This window comes from Mustela nivalis (assembly GCF_964662115.1).
Source record: "Mustela nivalis genome assembly, chromosome: 12".
NCBI classification, from domain to species: domain Eukaryota; kingdom Metazoa; phylum Chordata; class Mammalia; order Carnivora; family Mustelidae; genus Mustela; species Mustela nivalis.
The window spans coordinates 32,501,313-32,521,681 of record NC_139031.1 but is presented as its reverse complement, the minus strand read 5'-3'; the positions used below and the strand labels follow the sequence as shown (position 1 = coordinate 32,521,681).

General features: G+C 36.2%; 1 protein-coding gene across 1 annotated transcript in view; it reads left to right on the top strand.

Annotated features, from left to right (window-relative positions):
- The window catches only part of TES (testin LIM domain protein), a 45,298-nt gene extending 28,043 nt beyond the window's left edge, over nucleotides 1-17,255 (top strand). Inside the window, exons 3-7 of the mRNA XM_082692467.1 lie at nucleotides 6,892-7,144; nucleotides 8,025-8,360; nucleotides 9,659-9,874; nucleotides 10,280-10,438; nucleotides 15,979-17,255. Coding sequence (XP_082548593.1) covers nucleotides 6,892-7,144; nucleotides 8,025-8,360; nucleotides 9,659-9,874; nucleotides 10,280-10,438; nucleotides 15,979-16,167 — 1,153 coding nt within the window. The 3' untranslated portion in view covers nucleotides 16,168-17,255. The remainder of the gene's footprint in view (nucleotides 1-6,891; nucleotides 7,145-8,024; nucleotides 8,361-9,658; nucleotides 9,875-10,279; nucleotides 10,439-15,978) is intronic.
- Nucleotides 17,256-20,369: the final 3,114 nt, after the last annotated feature.

Below are 20,369 nucleotides of genomic sequence, written 5' to 3'. Positions count from 1 at the left end.
CTGAAAACTAAAAATTTCCCACCATAAATGGATTAATCCTTGTGTGGAATCCTGTAACAGAGGCCCATGCTTAAGTCCTTATAAGTATATCCTTGTTATAAAACGGCAGCTTCCAACCCTTTTAAAATACGGTTTGTAGCTGTGCCGTGACCATACCTTTAAATCTCTGTGAATGCTGGCAGCATGTCAAAGCACTCCAGTTGTTGCTACTTGCCTTGTAAAAATAATATTTTTTACAAAGAGTCATACAAAATAATTTCTCTATGGGGGGGTGTGGGGGATGAAAAATAGTATCTTGACTGCTTTCAGCTTGAAACTGTAAATCTCTATTTTTCTGAGACAATACTTTTGCTAAATTTTGGTGTAACTCTCCTGGATTTAACTCAAGAAATCCAAAGTTGAAATATAAAAATGTGAGTATACAGTTCCAATTTGTCATGCATATTAACCTTTACATGTGTATGTGTTAACACCTTAAACTTTTTGTACAAAGAACTTTTTAGTACAAATAACCCTACTCCCCCATACCTTAGAGCTTCCTGGCCTATCAGATTACATTTGCAACTTTTTTAAAAAGGTTGTTTAAAAGACTCTTTTAAATAAACTTAATTCTGAATTCACTTCCCTTCTTTCTTCCCCAATCTAAGTTTTATTAACATCCTATGGAGAATTTGAGTAGTGTTCTATAGGAAGGATAGGTTAGAAGATTTAGAGATTTGGCAACTGTGCTAAGTGTGGTAACTGACTTATAATTCCTTCAAAAATTGTTATCAAATTGGTATAGCTCATATAAATGTAGTAAACAAACTTTTGTCTGCATAAATCATCAGAAGTTACTGGTGAAGCATCTGAAGAAAGATACTAAACAAACCTTACAAACATTGCCCCAGCATGTGGGTACTACTGTGCTCACCCATGGCATTTTTGTTTTGTTTTAGGTTGGTATAAAATCAATTTTTTTTTAAATTCTTCATTTTCTTACGAAGAATAAGATCTGGATGATTTTAGGCTGAAGTTAATTCTGTAATAAATGTCCTACTCAGTCTCATACCTTTTCTTGGGTACCAAGATAATGGTATCCTTTTCTCCCCTGATTTCTCAACAAAATTTTCGTTTAGATAAACTTACTGGATATCTTCCTAATGACTTTAAAAGTTCTTAAAAGAGGGTGCTTGGGCGGCTTAGTCGGTTAAGTGTCAGACTCTTGATTTTGCCTCAGGTCATGATGTTGGGGTTGTGAGATCAAGCCCCACATTGGGCTCCACGCTCGGTGCAGTCTGCTGGAGATTCTCTCCCTCTATCCCTCTCCTGCTGATGTGCGTTCTCTCTCTCTCAAATGAATAAATACATTAAAAACAAAATCAAATAAATAAATAAATAAATAAATCGAAATCAAATAAATAAATAAATCTCTCTTAAGAGAGATTTGTAGAAATAAAAATTTCCAATTTAAATAGTTGATTCAAATGTAAAACACTGTAGCCTGACCCCTCCCCCCCATATTATTTAAAATAATTTTTGAACTAGTAAATAGCATTGATTTCTATAATGGATAGCTCTTGGCACCTGGCCCAGATTTTATAGGTCTCTTTCTTGAACTGTGGTTTCTAGCTATCCCCTTGTATTTTAGAAATGGAGCTCTAGAGTAAGGGGTCCCAAAGGGATGTGGTCACTCCAGCTGCTTAGTGATGACAACTCAAACTGAAAGAACCATTCCACCCCTCAGCCCTGTTCCTGCCAAGTGCTCTATTACTGCAGACACCGTGCTGCTACGAGGATGCAGATGAGGTTTATAATGTGTGGGACTTTGAAAGCTATCATGAATCAATCATGGGCTTTCCCCACTGAGAAAACTGAAAACCTCTTTTTCCCCTCATCACTGCTGCTATTGGTATACTGTTTAAACCTGATTTTACCTACTTAATAAGGGTATGTGGATGGGTGAAGGGATGGATGGGGAAGATAGATATTCTCAGAACGTAAACCTTCCAAGAATAACCAGAACAAATAATTTTAAAAAAGTATAGAGATGACTCTTATATCATTGGCTAATACACCTTTTTATATATAATGTTTCATAGCAAATAGAACTTATTTATTCTATAGCTTGTTATAGTTCATGCTTTAGAAACCACCAGACTTTATTTCACATATTTTTTTGTCTTTCAAATTCTAAAATCTAACTCCCCTTATTTTAGGGTGCACATGTTGTTCTGGAGTAGAACTGGATAATAAACATTTCCAGAGGAAGTCCATATCCTTCATCACATATCTTTGTGACTTTGTTACTCCCTTCTTTAGTCAATCACTTTGCTAATTATTAGGATGCATGCCATAGTTCACAGACATATAAGGATCTATTTATCTATATTAAGGACTAAATTCCCACCCCTAAAGAACTAAAGACTGCTCAGGAAGGTATGATTTTAAACTTGGACCAAAAGCAATGTGATAGTTTTATGGATGATTATTTTGTTTTTGTTAACTAAAGAACAAGAATAAAGAACATACTGTAGTAGAATAAGATGCTCCTTTCCACTGGGTGGGAGGATGAGATAACCAGATTTAAGAGTCTTTTATAGCTGAACTAGAATATGCAAACTCTTCAGCACATTCTTACCAAATAAAGATTTCTAACCAATGTGTGCACAAGGAAGTTAGTTTGCCTCCCCACCCCCTATATCTCTGTCTCTCTCTCTCTCTCTCTCTCTGGACTGCACAAGTCAAATCTAATATTTTTAGTTTGATACCTCACCTTAAGAAAACAAAACACAAAAATCTATAATCATTTAATAATTTATTATTTGGCAAAGAGATTCATTTAAGAATTTTTAGTTGTTTTTTCCTAACTTAAGTAGTATAGAGAAATCCAATTTTAAGTCTAGAAAACTTATTAAACTCTTACTGATGTTAATGCATTTCTGTATGATCAGTCATAGTGTTTGTGATTAATAGCGGTTTAGTTTCCTCCTTTCTGATGAATCCTTATAACTTCACTTTCTTTGGTTTTTCTTACTGCTCTGATTAGCACCCACAGGACTGTATGAGTGAAGTGATGGCAAGGTTGCTTTCTTGATGAAACAAATGCACTAAATATGATGTATGTTTAGTGTGGGCTTTTCCCCAGAAACCCTTCCTAAAATTCGGTCTGTTTTTCTTCTGGAGCTAAAACTACTAAGCAAAATGTAGTCAGAAGAGATGTTAAAATGTATGGAATGCTTTTCTTTTTTTTCCCCTGTATCTTATAAGAAGCAAATACTTGTTTTATTAGTTTCTGCTATTTATTATCTTCCATGTTCTTTAGACTTATTCTTTGTTTTTCCTAACTTCTTGAGTTAAACTTACTAATTTTATTCTTTTGTCCTTCCAGCTTGAGCATATTAGCTATGTCTTTTCTCCTAAGCAACCCCTCAGTTATGTTCTGCATTTCAAGAAGTAATAGTTTTGTTTTCTTTTTTCCTAAAAATCTTAGTTTTAATTCCTATTGTGATTGTTTCAATATTGAATTTTTTAGGAGTCTTTCAAAAGTACTTTCTAGTTACTTTTCTTTCAAATTATGTTCAGTTAGCCAACTTATGGCACATCATTGGTTTTTAATGTAGTATTCAGTGATTCATTAGTTGCATATAACACCCCATGCTCATCACGTACCCTCCTTAATACCCATCACCTAGCTACCCCGTCCCCCCACCCTCCTCCATTCTGTAACCCCCAGTTTGTTTCCTGGAGTCCAGAGTCTCTTGTGGTTTGTCTCCCTCTCTGATTTCTTTTTTTGCTCTTGATTTCTAACATACTTATATTCTGATCAGATAATGTGGTTGATGGTGATTCCTTGGGCATTTCTTGAGACTTGGTCTATCAGTATGTGTTCTTTTTCCTGAAGTGTATCAACTGTTCACAAAAGAAGTGCTCTCCAGTCACTGTATAGGATATTTTTTATGGATCAGGATTATTGCATTATTCAAATCTTTATTTCTAATTTTTAGTGTTATTATAATGAGTTTATTTCTTAAAGTTCTGTTATTTTTGCTTATATATTTTGAATAGGTTATTAAACTATATTAATTTTATACTTGTTACATTATAGAGGTGATTTTAAATTTCTGTCACTACGTAGTGATTCTCTTTAATACTCATTAAAGAGCATTAAAGTCTAAAGTGTGTGATATTAATATAACTATCTAATTTACTTTTTGTTGGAATTTGCCTGATGTATCTCTTTGCATCCTTATGCTTTTATCCTTTCTTTATCCTTAAATTTTAAGTGTCTCTTCCAAGTAGCATAAAGTCTGATTTTGTTGTATTGCTCAGTCTGAAATCCTTTGTCTTTTAACTGGAGCATTGAGTCCATTTACTGTGACTATTGGTATATTTGGATTATGTTAACCATCTTGATTTGTGCTTTCTACATGTCCTAATCTTCTAAGTTTCTTTTTTCTCCTCTTACTGCCTCCTGTTTAATTACTTGCATTTTATATCACCCTTCCATTTTCTAAGTTTAGAAATTATATGTAATATGTCCTTTTTAAAGGACATATTAACTTTTTTAAAGTTATCTAGTTAACTTACTATGCATGCTTAACAACATCAAATGTTAATCTGTATCTTCGATATCTTCCTGAACAATGTAAGGATATTACAAATTTTTTTAAATTCTCCGACTCCTCCCTCTGATTTATATACTACCATTGCCCTATATTAACTTTCAGCTTGTGTTTTTAACACCACAAAGTCTCTCAACTTCTCTGTTTTCCTCAGTCACCTTTTCCAGCTTTTGCTTACTCTGCCAGGCTCCTTCCTGAGTCCCCACCTTTTCCCTGTACTCTTGCCTAGGAAGTGAAAGTGATCTGTTTACTTTACATGCAAATGTGTCAGTCCCTGACTCCCAAATTTATATTTTCTAACAGGCTACAGTTTTAACACCAGATCTACATATCCTACAATCTACTTGATATCTTTACCCTGTTTTGTAGACATTTTGAACTTTTCAGTAGTTGAATTTTGGAGAGCTTTGATCAGCTTCCCCCCTCCCAACTATCACAGATCTGTTCTTTCATAGTTATATTCCTTCCACCAGCTTACTCATCCTGGAAACCTGGGTTCATTTTCTGACAGATTGGGCCTTCCCTTTAGCATCACTACATCCAAATCAACCACAAAGTTTCATCAGTTTTACCTTTGAGGAGATCTGTTCTTTTTTTTTTCCCCATCTCCACTGTTAAATACTATAGTCTAAGCTATACCTAGACCACAACAATAACCATCCAAAATATAAATTCCACTTGTAAAGCAGTAGTAGAATGCAAACTGGATGCATTATTGACATATTAATTGAACTGGTCTCACTCCTTCCAATTATGTCTACCCCTAATCCATTCTCATATAATAGGTGGTAGAGTTTTTGAGAATGATAGATCTAATCATGTTAGTCCATTACCTAAAAGCCTTCAGTGCCTCCTGCTTATTCTTACAGTAAAAGCCAAATCTATTAATGTGTCCTACAAGTCCCTACATGATCTTATGCCTGCCTACCTCTCCAACCTTGTCACTCCCCCTTTATTTACCTCACTGCAGCCATGCCAGCCTTCTCTGATTACGGGACCTAAGGGCACAAACTCTTTCCTAATTCAGGACCATCACAAATACACTTTCTACCCAATGTTTGGAGGCTTTTCTTCTCTCTTCTTTATCCCATCTCAAGTAAACACACACACACACACACACACCATACTTGTTTCATTATCCTTCAGATTCTCAACCTAAATGTTAGTTTCTTATGGAGTAATATTTCTATGGAGCCCTTTTCTCACCAGTTCTAAGTAAAAATTAGACCTCTCAAAATATCCTGTACTTATCTATCACAAATGCAGTTATAGGGTGTATCAATCTAAGTTCATTGCTATAAGCTTAGCTAAGTGCTATATATAAGCTAAGCACATGGATGTTCATGTAAGTTGCATGAAAGAATGATTACCTGCTAGACCAGATTGGAGAAAGAGAGCAGTAGCTTTCATCTAGTGGTATCTTTCATTTCATTTCTCTGAAGCTCCAGAGACTTTCATCTATCTGGTTTTTTATACATATGAGAGCACATAGTAAGTGGTCAGTGAATGTTTGAAGGAATAAAGGGAAAGAAAAGAAAGAGAAAGAAAACGGGACATGGGAAAGGAAGGGAAATTAGCAAGGGGACAGGAAAGGAGATGAGGAAAGCTAATGCTGCATATAGCTTTATAGTCCTTGATCAGAAAAGTTATATCAGCCTCCCTCTCACTTAGAAAAAAATCCCAAAACAAAAAACTTAGGTAATGGCTATGAAATTTTACCATGCAATAAAATATGAAACTTGCTGTAATAGTGTTTGGGTGATTCTATTTACTTATTGATTTAAGAAAATGAGGAATACCAGATGAGGCTTTGGTCAGATATGCCCCCTTGAGTGTACACTTTTTAATTAAAAACTAACTTTTTGGGCACCTGGGTAGTTCAGTGGGCTAAGCTTCTGCCTTTGGCTCAGGTCATGACCCCAGTGTCCTGGGATCGAGATCCGCATCAGGCTCTCTGCTCAGTGGGGAGCCTGCCTCCCCCTCTCTCTCTGCCTGCCTCTCTGCCTACTTGTGATCTCTCTCTCTCTCTTTCAAATAAATAAATAAAATCTTAAAAAAGAAAAGAACAACTAACTTTTTAAAGTCTTATAATGTGAAGGTACATTTTTATGTTTCCTTGGTTAAATTTATGGATAGCTTCTTGGAATCCCCCCTGCCCAGTACCTTGCCTTTCCATACCATTTTGTGGAACATGTATAAAAGTATTTTATAAACTGTAAATGTATGAGTATGCTTACTTATTTACTAGGTATAATTAGTTATTGCCAACTTATTTCCAAAATTATAGAAAAATATGCCGTAACTGCAAGTGTGGCCAAGAAGAGCATGATGTCCTCTTGAGCAATGAAGAGGATCGAAAAGTGGGAAAACTTTTTGAAGACACCAAATATACCACCCTGATTGCAAAGCTAAAATCAGATGGAATTCCCATGTATAAACGTAATGTTATGATATTGACCAATCCAGTTGCTGCCAAGAAGAATGTCTCCATCAATACAGTTACCTATGAATGGGCTCCTCCTGTCCAGAATCAGGCATTGGTAAATAATTAGGGGAAGGGCAGTCTGTTTGTTAAATTTCAGGGGCTACTTTTTTAGGGCAGTCCCTTTGGTGACCTAATCAACCTCAAGTCTGTTATTTTTCTGGGGTTCCCATTACTTTGACTTCAAACTTTTATTGGTTTTTGAAAGTAAAATTAGATACCTCATAGAATTTTCCTGACTACTCAGGTATGTTAACCTTTTTGAGGGAATGGTCTGACATTTTTAAATAATTAGATGAAAAACACATTTTGTATATATCTAGTAACTTCTAGCTTATACTTGAGAGGTATCTCTTAAGATAGCAAGGACTATCTGAAAGAATAGAATTTGTCTTTTTTTTTAACTCAAAAAGTGTTTAACAGTATATTTTACTATATAAAGAAAAAAAAGGTAATTTTGTGTCAAACTCCTTTTACTGTTATAACAACCAAATACAACATTTGGAAGTCTTTTAAGAAGACTAATTAAATCATTCAAGTGAATCTTACGATATCTTTTTTTATATATAATGATAAAATGTTCTTGATCCATAGGCAGTTCTAAACATTTAACCATGCCTGCTAAAAATTTGTGTTCTCTTGCAATTATATATTTGTATATATAACACAAGTAAACATTAATAACCAAAATCTTCTTATACACTGACAACAAAAGTTTAATTTCATGGAGAAAAATGTATTTATTTTTACTGAACTTAATCTATTTTACAATACCTTTTTTGATTATGTTAATATCTTAAGATATTTATATTATAAAGACTGTTATGAATGGATAAAACCCCCTTCTTTCTTAATTTGCTTCTGGTGTGTGCTATAAAATATTGCTTGTCTGATGACCAAGGCACCTCTCAGTTAACACGGGTCTCCTTGTGGTTCAGGCCAGGCAGTACATGCAGATGCTGCCCAAGGAGAAGCAGCCAGTGGCAGGCTCAGAGGGGGCACAGTACCGAAAGAAACAGCTGGCAAAGCAGCTCCCTGCACATGACCAGGACCCTTCAAAGTGTCATGAGTTGTCTCCCAAAGAGGTAAAGGAGATGGAACAGTTTGTGAAGAAATATAAGAGTGAAGCTCTGGGAGTAGGAGATGTCAAACTTCCCCGTGAGATGGATGCTCAAGGCCCCAACAGAATGTACATCCCTAGCGGGGATAGAAGCACCCCAGCAGCCGTGGGGGCCATGGAAGACAAATCAGCCGAACACAAAAAAACTCAGTATGTAAGTACAGAGCTCCTGGTGTTGGCCCAACTGGTCTGTTTCTACAGGTTCTTTCCCATTCTTTGAATATTTTTTACGGGGGGTGGGAGGGCAGGCGGGGTGGCATTCCTCAATTTCCAAAAGAGTAAGAGAAGGAAATAAATTAAAATTCATTTTAGGCTTATTTTAGCAATCATCACATTTGAAACCTCTAACGCCAATTTTCTGATTCTCTGTTGCCAAGGGTAATTGTGAGTTTTATGTATACATAGTAGTTAGCATTGGTGTCATGCTGGAAGACAACATGCTCCTCTAGAATCTGTTTCCAAACATAATTTTGGTGTTAATTGTTTATCTCTTCCCATAAACAAGAATAATGTATGATTAGGTTAATTCAGTTTTGCTTGTGAGAACATGCCTAAAATTCATAATTCAAATTTATATAGATATACAGTTGACGCTGAAAAACACAGGTTTGAACTATGTAGATCCACTTATACACAGATTTTTTTTTATCGATACAGTATAGTCCTATAAATGTATTTTCTCTTCCATTTTATTTTCTTAATAATAATTTCTTTTTTCTAGCTTACTCTATTGTAAGAATTCAGTATATAATTCATAAAACATACAAAATATGTGTTAATCAACTATGTTATTGGTAAGGCTTCAAATCAGTAGTAGACTATTAGTAGTTGAGTTTTGAGGAAGTCAAATTTATACGTAGATTTCTGATTACGTGTGGGGTCAGCACCCCAACCCCTGTGTTGTTCGAGGGTCAACTATACAACCAATATTACTTTTTAAAAATCTCTCATAGGAGGGAAATTGAAGTCTTTTTCTTATGCCTTGAAATTAAAAGAGAATTGTGATACACATGAACAAAATATAAGAGCTAAATTTAGTGTAATATATTTCTCATAGATACAAATAACACATTAACCAATAAGGCTTAGTCCTGTTTAAAAAGAGAGAGAGAGAGAGAAAGATACCAATACCAATAAGCTCTAAGTTAATGATTTTGGGAGAACCACTTAAAAGTTGGGGTGGAAATTATTGTTGCCCTTTTTCTGTAAGTGATAACTCAGGAAACAGTGCTCCTTTACAGCAGGGCACAAGAATTAGGTTTGAAGAGCCTGGAGAAAGCCAAGAAATTCCATTTCCCGGAAATGCTGACATCTTACTGTTTCTGTGGACAAATTACTAATTTTAGTAGGAATTCTTTCTCTTGGAAGTTGTTTCTCTGAATTCCTGTGACACTGACGATGAGAAATGCCAGTCTTACAATGACATATTGTTTTGAACGGGTTTCCTTTCAGTCCTGCTACTGCTGCAAACAGAGTATGAAAGAGGGTGACCCAGCCATCTATGCTGAAAGGGCCGGCTATGATAAACTGTGGCATCCAGCTTGTTTCGTCTGCAGTACCTGCCACGAGCTCCTGGTCGACATGATTTATTTCTGGAAGAATGGGAAGCTGTACTGTGGCAGACATTACTGTGACAGTGAGAAACCACGGTGTGCTGGCTGCGATGAGGTGTGTTCCCTGCAGCTCCTATAGATGGGCTCCCTCTGGTGCCCCCATAGAGTCCCCTAACCATCTTCACCGGGCCATCCTTGGCAGAAAGTCCACATGAATTAGCCAATATTTACACGCAGAGGAGTTGAGTGGGAAAACAACTTTTAACTCAGTCATTCGGGGTGTCTATGTTAACTGTGTTGACTAATGAAAGACTGTCCAGGAACATAGAAGACTGATTTGGACTGAAGGAAATAATAACCTGAATTTAAGGATTAAGTTATTTTCAGACTTTGAGATCAGGAAAGTGGGTTGATTTTTTACTTGTGGATCTAAATCCCTTGCTAGTCTATGGAACCTAGCTTTGTCATTTGTAGCAAAAAGGAAAATACGTGATTCCTCTTATTTTTGCCCTCTTCCCAGTTGATATTCAGCAATGAGTACACCCAAGCAGAAAACCAAAATTGGCATTTGAAACATTTCTGCTGCTTTGACTGTGACAACATCCTAGCTGGGGAAATATATGTGATGGTCAATGACAAGCCTGTGTGTAAGCCCTGCTATGTGAAGAATCATGCTGTGGTAAGAAGCGCTCTGGGGTATGGGTGCTTTGACCTGCTTGAGGACTTAACACTATGCCTTTATTTAAGCCAATGAGAAACAGAAAGGACTGCGGTTAAGTAAGAAACCTGTGATTCCTGCTATAGGGTCTTAAAATTCAGGTAATTCAAAAACAATAACATGTATTGACTGTGAGCCACCTCAAGATTTCTATCTGTACAGTTTACACTATAGATTATAAGTGCTACTTAGTTATCAAATCCCCACTAAAAAAAGTTCTTTAATGGAAATGAGACTGATTGGTTCTCATCATACAGATCAGAGTCCATTTACATTAAGATTTTAGGAGCTGTTTGTGTTCTTTAGCTGTGTTTGAGTGTTTTTGCTTTCTGTTCCATGTTCCTAGGGCCCCCAACTGTGGCTTCATTATCTCTTTTTAACCTGGATGTTGTACAATGCCTGTTTCTTAAACCCTCATTGAATTGATTGACTATAACAAAATTTGACCTACATATTTAGATTTATTTTTATCAGCCAAACATTCAAATAGTTAATGTGAGAGTATATTCTTTTCTTGGCTCTACCCTGCTTACACAGAGCTGCTATTGCACGAAGGCCAAGAGATAAGCAATTTAGATAAAGGATAAAGAAAGTTGGCCATATATAGTAAACCTCTTAATCCAAGGGATATTAAAATGATAGACATCTACTTCTTTATAAGCAGGAAAATATGTACTAAAGTTCCTCAGAGCTATCATGTAAAGCAGGCTTCTGGCTAAGGAATACAGTGTTGTATTTATATCATTCTAGGAGTGTGGTACTGTGGGAATAACGTAGTAAGTTCTGATGCCAGTGCCAGTTTTCAACCTTTATCTACTCTCTGAGTATAATTCGTCATTTTCTATCAATTCTGCCTCGTCCGTAAATCTCAGATCCTCACAGTTACAGCTATACTCTACTTCAGACCTTTATTTTTTGTCATTTGGATTATTATAGTGACCTCAAGTTTGGTCTCCCCATGTCCATTCTTCATCTTGTCCAAAATCACCTTCCATAATGATGGAAGGTAATCTTTCTGAAACGCAAACCTAATCAAGTAAGCCTTTACTTACCAGATCCAGCCCCTCCTTGCCTGTTCAGCCTCTTCTACTAGTTACCCAATCCAAATCATATTCACCAAGTTACGCATTTTCTAGCTTTTGGACTGTTCTGGGTCTTCTACTCATCTTAACTCCTCCATCTGTTGCACTCTCCCCATTCCCCGTTTCACCTGCTCAGACTCAGTGGAGGCTTTTTTTAGAATACCTTTCTTAATTTTTTTGGTCCTAAGCTCCAGCCATTTTTCTCTGGGTAAGATGCCTCTCTGTGCTCCAGCAGAGCACATCTGTGTGTAATTAATACCACCCTTCTGTCTCCTCCCCTAGACTATAAGCAGCTGGTGGACAGAGCTTGCCTTTTTATTTCCATGCCCTCAATGTCTGCCCTTGGGAAATGTTCAAGTAACTTCTTTGTCCTCTAATATTTCTCATTTGCTTTGGATCAACATGGGCCTCCTTATACCTGGGGAAAGGATTATGAATCACCATGTGACCTGGTACATAATTTAGCTAAAAACTGCTTCCCTGAATATTATTGCTACAGTTTCTTTGAAGGTAAATTGTTATCATAATGTATATTTTACTATAGGGCTGTGTGACCTCAGTCTCAAGGACCAGGATGCAAATTCCATGTAGGCAGGGAACTTTGTCTGCGGTGTTTTCTAATTCCACCACAGGAACGGCACAGTAGATACTCAGATACTGAATAAAGCCTTAAACAGATGAAGCTGCTTTATGTAACTGTTATAAGCTTCTCTTCCTTAGCTTGTAACTAACCAACACAGAGGAATAACCAGAGATATTATGAAAACACAGAGAGAAAATTTATAAATCATTTAGCTTTATAATGTGGTACGATTTCTTTAAGGAAGTTTACTTTCTCAGTAAGATGTACTATTGCCCTTTGCCTAAAATTAAAATGAACAGCTCTTTCCATTGCCTGCACAAACCAGCTAATGATGAAACAAGCTATCCCTTCCACATACTAAATGATGTAAAATTTTGAAGATTGTCTGGTTCAGGGCATCAGTCTGCTTAGATCTTTTAATCTTCAAACAAACAAATTGTCTGTGGACCTGAAGGCAAGAACTCAATTTAAAACAGGATATTTCTGTGGGGAAAAAATTAACTTAGAAAGAGGATAGTGGGAAATACACTTAGTTTGTCTCTGAATGGTCTCTGGAATTCTGGTCTCAAATGGCCATTTCCTGAATTCACATCTCTGAGACTTCACAGGAACCTCTTGCCAGAGAGGTCATTACAATAAGTGTTGTTAGTGTTGTTGTTTTTTTTTTTTTTCACATTGTGTATACAAATAAACTAAAAGAAGTAGGAGAAATTGAAGGAAATCAGAACAAATTGAAATACTTTAAGTTTAAGAACCCCCCAAAATCAAATGCCAGGCAGAAAGTGGTAAAGCACATCATCTCCCAGACACTCAATGAGGCCTAGGCAACTTTCAGATTTATAAAGAATTAGGGGCAGTAGGTTTTAGCTGAGACTCTCTGTCAGAATTTGGAATGAATGACAAATTATTAGAAAAACTAAATTATATGAAGCCACAAAGCCTAAATTCCTATACCATTCAGTGTGTTCATTAGTTTTTTTTTTTTTAGCCTAAGAAATTTTCCTAATTTTATATATAATTGAATAGTAGTGATCTCTTTTTTTTTTTTTTAAGATTTATTTATTTATTTGCTAGAGAGTGAGAGAGAGAGAATGACAGGGGAGAAGGTCAGAGGGAGAAGTAGACTCCTCATGGAACACTGGGAGCCCAATGCGGGACTTAATCCTGGGATTCCAGGATCATGACCTGAGCGGAAGGCAGTCGCTTAACCAACTGAGCCCTCCAGGTGCCCCAGTTATATCTTTTTTAAAATCACAAGTAAAAATATGAATTTCAAAAGATATGAAAAGATCCACAAGTATTGTTAGAGGGTTGAGATAAAGAAGATAAGTCATGGTCTAAAAGCATGTTCTAAAAACAATTTTTTCTAAGAAAATTTGTGAGATGCGTCTATGTTACACAAACAAGTTTAAAATATTGAAAAATTAATATGAAAGATAGAAAACTGCAAAGGCCAATGTTCTAAATATAAATCTACAAAATATGACTATGTGCAAAAGCAATTGCTTGCATGATACAGCTACAAATTAAGAGCTCACTTGTAATTAAAACACCCATTTTTGTCATATTCAGGAATAGCCACATATTGATCATGGAAAGAGAATATCTCTCTTGCTTCTCAGGAAACACTAGGTTGACATAACATGGGAATTAAATAGCTATAATCTCTGTAATTAGAAGTCATGTAGCACTAAAAAGAATGGAAAGTCAGGGCGCCTTTGGTTGAGTGTCTGACTCTTGATTTCTCCTCAGGTCATGATCTCAGGTTGTGGGAACAAGCCCATGTCAGCCTCCATGCCAAGCTCAAAATCTCTACCCCCATCTCCTTCTGCCTCTCTCTTTCTCTCAAAATAAACAAAACCTTAAAAAAAAAAAAAAGGCATAGAAAGTATATTGCACGTTTGAAGTGGGTATTTGTAATAAGGCCTCACTTCACAACCTAAACCAGTTTTCCCCACTGAATAGCAGCCATGTTTTAAGGTCTTTTCAAGTAAGGAGGCTCAGGCTGAATGACATGCCCTCCTCTCTGAAGGATTCACATTAAGAAACCAAAGGTGCTGAAGATTAGACACTTCTATGTAATGCAGGACAGTCTGTCACTTTCTTTACTTGTTATAAAATACTTAAAAACTTTAGATAGTTCCATTCATTCAGAATATGCACAAACAGGAAAGCCTATGAACTATCTAGTGTTTTGGAAGTCTCGATAGGGTAGTTTTGTTTTCTCTTAAAATATTGAGGGTTATTCATTTATTTTCTTCATATGGATGTTCAGCTAAAGAAGAAAATTGTGTGTGTTGTAGATGTGGATACATGTGCATGCCATGTATTTATTTGTACATAACATACACTGAATTCCACAGAGAATATAAGTATTAATATTTTATAATATTTGATTATACATAAATTATGACTTAGAACAGAAGCCAATTAACTACAATTTTTAGTGCAAACTAATTATTCTCAAACACTGGCAGTATTTTAAGTTGCGTCCTTAATTATTTTGAACATGATTTTCATTTCATACTCTCTAGAAACCAGTGATGTTAATAATCTCATGTGTCAGAGGTAAGATTAGTAAAATTATGCATCAAAGCTTTAATGACTGAGGAAAATCTTTTTTCTTAAAGACTATTTTTTAAGAGCAGTGTTAGGTTTACAACAAAAGAGGAAGACATAGCAATTTCCCACATAACCTCTACACTTACACATATAGTATCTCACTCACTGTAACATCACTCACCTGAATGCTACATTTTTTACCAAGGATTAATCTACATTCACATTTCATAATCACCCAGAGTCCACAGTTCACCTCAGGGTTCATCCTCGGTGTTTCACATTCTGTGGGTTTGGACAAAAGTATAGCCTGGGCAAATGACATATACCCATCATAATAAAACTAGAGAATATTTTCACTGCCCTAAATGTCCTCTGTGCTCTCTACCTGGTCTTCTCTCCAATCCCCCATCCCACCCCTGACAACCAATAATCATCTTTTTATTTTCTCCATAGTTTTGCCTTTGCCAGAATGTGATACGGTTGGAATCATACAGTATGTTACTTTTTTAAAAGATTGGCTTCTTTCTCTTAGCAATGTGCATTTAAAATTCCTCCACGTCTTTTCATGGTTTGATAGCTCTGTCTTTTTTAGCACTGGTTAATATCCCATTGTCTCGATTACCACAGTGTATTTATCTCTTTACTTACTGAAGGACATCTTGGTTGCTTCCAGATTTTGGCAATTATAAATAAAGATTCTATAAATATCAATGTGCAAGTTTTTGTGGGCATAAGTTTTCAGCTCCTTTAGGTAAATGCCAAGGAGCATCATTTTGGACTGTATGATGAAAGTATATTCAGTTTTCTAAGAAACTGCTAAACTGTCTCCCAAAGTGGCTGTACATTTTGCATTCCCACCGATAATGAATGAGAGTTCCTGTTGTTCCACATCTTCACCAGCATTTGGATTTATAGAGAAAATCATAAAACTTTTCTATAATTAGTAAAGTAGAGTACACTAGAATGAAACTTCTCTGAAACTCACCATTAAGACTTTCTGCCTCAAACACCATGGGGATATCTTACAAGCACCAAATCATCTGTTTGGTCTTTACCTGTTATTTCTCAGAGACACCCATTCTCTATAGACATCCATTAACAGTGGTGGGCTAAAAAGTTAACTAGAAGGTCAATCTTAGTTATATATTTTTGAGGTGGTCATTCTCAGTTTAATTTACCATCTGAAAGAAAGACATTGTTTGTTCTAACATGAAAATGTTACTATCAGTTTGATTTCTCATCCTCTTCTGTTATCTATGTAATCAACTTAACAGGTATGTCAAGGGTGCCACAATGCCATCGACCCTGAAGTGCAGCGGGTGACCTATAACAATTTCAGCTGGCATGCGTCCACAGAGTGCTTTTTGTGTTCCTGCTGCAGCAAGTGTCTCATTGGGCAGAAGTTCATGCCAGTAGAAGGGATGGTTTTCTGTTCAGTGGAGTGTAAGAAGATGATGTCTTAAGAGGAAAGTACCAAGCAGTATTGAGCCATAGCTATCCTAAATGGTCTGCATTTCTACTGTAAAATGCAATTTGGAGAAATAAATGAAAAAAAAAAGAAACTGTAAAGGAAACCAGGAGATTTTGTTCAATGCCTTTCTTTGCTGTTTTTCCTTATCGATTTTTTTTTCATCTCAATTTTTAAAACCTGCCTTTTAAGCACTTGATTTTTAAAACAGTAAGGAATTTTTATCTTTCCTTAGCTTTCCTCATGTAAAATCTTGGAGGTGGAAGCCTGGGTTTAATTAATCTTCATACACCTATCCCCCTGTGCCAAACAAACTATTTATGAACACTTAAAAATTAGTGTGCTGAATAAAAAAATGCACATTACTAGTTCTATATTCTTTTCCCCCCTCTCATGTAAAATGAAAGGAAATTAAACTTGCCCTAATGCCAAGGCTCTGCGTTTATTGCCTTATCTTATTCACTGAACTTTGTAGTGATACTCAGTGAATTCTTTTGACAAAGAAAAGAGAAACGCAGCAGAGTACAGAGGGTTATTATCATTCTGATGCTTTTGCATTTGCTCTTTTCTCATTTAGGCAGAGGTGGCTTTATTGCATTTCTCTACTTTTTTTTTTTTTTTTTTAACTTGCCCTACCTCGCAGTATTCTCTTTGTAAGCTCATGACCTCCATCTGTGGCCTTAAATACTTTATTGTCACACGTGGCATCCACTTTTTCCTTCTATAGGTGATTTCTGGCTTGGACATAAAAGCCAAGCCATTCACTTACGTTTCCAGTCCAAAGAACATGTATACCTTTTGTACCCAAGAAACTATAACTTGTACTGATTGCACTTGCCTACCATGGTTTGGATAGATTTTTTTTTTTTTGCATGAATTTACTCTTTTCTAATGGATACTGTTGTATGGTGCTTCTAAACCTGTTCAAGGGTATATATCGAATGTCTTCTTTGCCTGTATACTTCCATCTTTAGATTTTTCTATGTTTATTTTTCCATATATATTTCCATATATACTATGCACTATAAAGATGAAACTGAATGAATGATATGTATATTCAAAATAAAGTCTCTTTCACCTCAACAATTGTACCTTTATTCTTCATATCCTTTCCCTTAGAGGAAAAAAAAATCAGTCTGCAGTTTAGCTTTGTCACAGCAGGGGGCGTCATCTCCACAGAGAAAGCCTCAAACAAAAATAAAGGCTGTTTCTCACAAGACAGGAAATTAAGCTTTTCTTTATGATGAAGTGATACATTTTATGAAAAAAATTTTTTTTGAGAGAGAGAGAGCATATGATCAGGGAGGGGTAGAAGAAGAATCTCAAGAAGGCTCCACACTCAATGCAGAGTCCCCCACACAGCTAGATCTTAAGACCCCAAGATCATGATCTGGGTTGAAATCAACGAGTCAGAAGTTTAACCAACTGAGCCATCCAGGTGCCCCTTTTATGACACTTAAATAAATCAAGCAAACAACAAATTTAAGTTTTAAATTCGTGCACAAGTTTCATCCTTCAGAAAAGAAATGTGTCGTTTTTTTTAAAGATTTTATTTATTTATTTGACAGAGAGAGATCACAAGTAGGCAGAGAGGCAGGCGGCCGGACAGGGTGGGGTGGGGGGAGCAGGATCCCCACCGAGCAGAGAGCCCGATGCAGGACTCCATCCCAGGACCCTGAGGTCACGACCTGAGCTGAAGGCAGAGGCTTAACCCACTAAGGCACCTAGGCGCCCAGAAATGTGTCATTTTAACTGAAGTTTGGGTATGCTCTATCCTTTTGAGGTGAATCTAACAATTATTACTCTTACACTTGAATTGTTTTTTGGTTTTCTAACAATTTTTTCTGGCTACTTAGTGTGAAAAAGATGTGGTATAGTAGTAGATTAATTCTTCCTAGTTTAGCAGATCAAGAGATTTCTTTCTTTCTTTCTTTTTCTTTCTTTCTTCCTTCCTTCCTTTCATTTTTTTTTTCTTTTTTTCAGTCTGAAGTATTTCTGTCATAGTGGGAGTAGTGGTTTTCTATGACACATACTCAGAATAATTTGCTTTGGATTTTTTTTTCCCCAGTTCATGATTGTTTGGCTGATAGTGCTTTTCCTAAATTCCATATCCCATCTCACCACTCACATCCTATCACTAACATAAAGGTAGACACATTTATTCCTTCTGCATTATGCCTTCCTCAGCCATGAAAAAGTATCTTGAACACAAGTCACTTTATCTGTAGAAGTAATCTAATCATAGAGTATTAAATGCTTATATCATAAGTATCCATCATTATCTATAATATAATATCACTTTATGCTTGCTCTACTTAAGATGGAAACAAGTATACTTTCTGTAGCATTTTTTTTTTTTTTTTAATTTAACAGACAGAGACCACAGGTAGGCAGAGAGGCAGGCAGAGAGAGGAGGAAGCAGGCACCCCGGGGAGCAGAGAGCTCAATCCCATGACCCTGGGATCAGGACCCCAGCCAAAGGCAGAGGCTTTAACCCACTGAGCCACCCAGGTGCCCCACTTTCTGTAGCATGTTTTCCACAAAGTTGAACAAGTTAACTTTGCCAGGCATGGCTATGTGTGGATAAACTGAAACAATTCCCCTACATATGAACGTAGCCACTCTACATGTCTGCCTGCGCAACCTACATTCCCGGGGCTGAGGTAGAATCAAGCTGTCTGGGGATTGTTAGAGGCCCAAGAAAATTGACCAAATCCATCATTCACTACCCAAGATAACTGATGGTATGTATGTTAGGCATTTCCTAAAAGAATAAAGTACTTTGGCCTGGGAAATACAGAGCCACTGGGTTCAACTCTTTACTGTGACTTATTACTAAATGAACTGTAATGAAATTTATGTAATGCAAGAGAATGAGTGCTATTTTTTAATTTATCTTAATTTAATACTTTTTAATTAGGTTCTTTTTAAAACAAAAAGTCTTTTAAATACTTTGTTCTATAACAAGAGAATAAGATGGTTACTAGATTCTCTACGATTTATTTTCCCTCTAGCATTTGGATATGCTCACCCCTCACTCTCCACTATCATTTTATATTCTGCATTGTTGTCAATTCTAAATAATGGTTTACTTGGTATAGGGACCAAAGTTAAATCCTCTCCATGCTATAAGAAAAGATTGGGAAGTAATAAATATTTTTATCTGAATTCATGCATTCTTTTTCTTTAAAAGTAGATAATGAAGAATAGGTTTTTGTTTCCTAAATTCTCAAGGGTAAATGGAAATCTCTATCACCCAAATTCCATTTCAGTTCTTATTTTCAGAGATACAGCTTATTCTTTCTGTAGTCAATATAGAAGGCATTAACAACCATGTCTATGCAGTTAGCAGTAGAGATACTCTGGAAACTAGAATGGGAGGAAGAGAATACCAGGATATGAACCATGATAAAGGACCACAGAGAATAAGAGATGTCTTTTTCCCTTCTGCAGAAGCCACCATTTTGGATATTAAAAGGTTCTGTGGGGACTTCTGATTCTCTTATTCCCTACTCTGCTGTAGGTTCTTGAGAATAGAGAGGTTTCTTTCCTGACCCAGGAAGTTAAAAGATTTTGACACATCAGTTGTTGAAGAATACTGAGGTGAGGTAATACATTTATCATCCTTATTGGAAGAATCTGACATGTTAGAATGATTAATCATGAACTCATTCACAGAAACTGGACACATCCTGTTCATCTCTAAGTAGAATTTTGCTTGTAACCCTTGGATACAGTAATAATTTTGAGAAATCAATGGATTTCAGTTATTTGATTCCATTAAGAAATGTGAGTTGCTTAAGAGACACACCAGCATTTCTATTTGTTGTAAAATATCATTTTTTTCCTCAAATGAGGGCCTTTGAGGGGTTTTCTTCTTTAATCAACCCAAGCTGAGACTTCTTAACTCTGAAATCTTCAAGCATAGATTTCCCAATCTGACTTTGAAGTATTTCAGACTGATTTTACCGGCAAGAGATTCATTATTGACTCATTCGTAAGGAATTTCCAACATGCAGTGTTTAAGCTCATCCAGCTTCACCATGGTTACCAAAGAGACACCATAACCCAAGATCAGTATTAAGCCTTTGTCTCAGGATACCCTGGCATATCTGAACTTGTCTTCTGGGCATTCACTTAATTCCTCAGAAAACTTATGACTCCATCAAAGTCTTCATAAAATAGCATTTTACCACA